General features: G+C 57.7%; 1 protein-coding gene across 1 annotated transcript in view; it reads right to left on the minus strand.

Annotated features, from left to right (window-relative positions):
• Positions 1-298: 298 nt before the first annotated feature.
• SDRG_16942 (hypothetical protein) overlaps positions 299-1,394 on the minus strand; it is a 1,462-nt gene continuing 366 nt past the window's right edge. Inside the window, exon 2 of the mRNA XM_008623168.1 lies at positions 299-1,318. Within this exon, the coding sequence (XP_008621390.1) occupies positions 359-1,318 (960 nt within the window). The 3' untranslated portion in view covers positions 299-358. The remainder of the gene's footprint in view (positions 1,319-1,394) is intronic.

The raw sequence follows: 1,394 nt of genomic DNA on the forward strand, positions 1-1,394 counted from the left end.
GAGAAAAATAGCGAGGCGTCAATGCCTTTGAGGCCGCGCTGGTCCATCCGATCGTGGTGCGTGGCCTTTGCAAAGCGAGCCTCCTTGTCACGGAGCAAGTTGGCCGCAATGGCCGCCGTCGGGGCGTTGCACCCCCACGTCAGCAAACATATACTTTGACAAAGTCGCCACGGTCTGCTCGGCGACCATCGACCGAGACCGACTTGCCTGGAGCTGGCGCATGCACAGAGTAGTATTTTGAGCTGTTGTTTCACCTTGTACAAAGATGGGCTAGAACTCCTCAGCGTCGACCAAAGTACATTAGATTACTATTTTCATTCCGACATTCTCGTCCATATGCATACTAGGCCATAGACACCTACTTGGTGCTATGCTGCAAAACGAGAGGCGTCTCAATGTACGCTTCATGCATCGAGTTGGCGACGGTCGTCAATATCTCGGCGGCCAACGCGACACGATCGTCGTTTGGCTCGCGGTCGCAGAGCCCGAGGAGCGACTGGAGAAACAAGGTTTCATCGCGAAGGCGAGGCAGGGCGTCTCTCACGGGCCGCGGGCCTTGAATGCACGTGACAGAGTTGCCGTTGACGACGTAGCCTCGAAAGTCAAAGGCCTCGATCATGTCCCGCCACGCACAGCGGAAGATCTGGCTGATTCGATTGAAGTCGAGGTACAAAAACGCGTCATAGTCGCTCTGGAGCACATCGATAATGTCAAAGGACCGGACGAGGCACGTATTCGCATCGTAGGCAGGCGCCGTCATGTGCGTCACGTAGCGATAGGCTTTGCTGACGGCATCGGGCTCGGTCAAGAGCATCTTGCGCATGCACTCCTGGACGCGGTACGCCATCTTTTTAGCCACGCTGCGGTGGTCCATGCGATCCCGCAGTGCAGCCTTGGCCTTGTAGTCTTGCAAGTCACTCCCGAGGTTGGCCCCGAGGGCGGCCGACGTCTTTGTGTCATAGCCCCACGCGAGCAAATACGATCTCACAAAGCTGCCGCGGGCCGTCGGACGGCCACCAACCCACACCGACTTGCCGCGCTCAAACATGGTCGCCAAGTTGTCAAGGTCTGAGTTCGGTGGGATCTTGTCGAGGACTCGGAGCGCGTTGTAAAAATGGAGTACAAACCGCGCTTGACCAATGTTGTCGATCGTCGTCAAGCCCAAGGACAAGCCGACCTCCATCGTGATCGTAAGAAGAATTTGGCCGGCCATGTACGGGTTGAACCACGCGCGGTCGACCTCCATTTGGCTGATCGCTGTAGTGGCTCTCGTGGCGTGGCGGAGAAGGACGAACCAGTCGAGGACCCTCTCAATGTTCTTTTGGGACGGCGGCGGGATGAGGATGCCGTCTTCGTTGTCCCGGCACGCCGTCACGTGGCGCGTCGCACGAGCA

Source organism: Saprolegnia diclina, assembly GCF_000281045.1.
Source record: "Saprolegnia diclina VS20 unplaced genomic scaffold supercont1.164, whole genome shotgun sequence".
NCBI classification, from domain to species: domain Eukaryota; phylum Oomycota; class Saprolegniomycetes; order Saprolegniales; family Saprolegniaceae; genus Saprolegnia; species Saprolegnia diclina.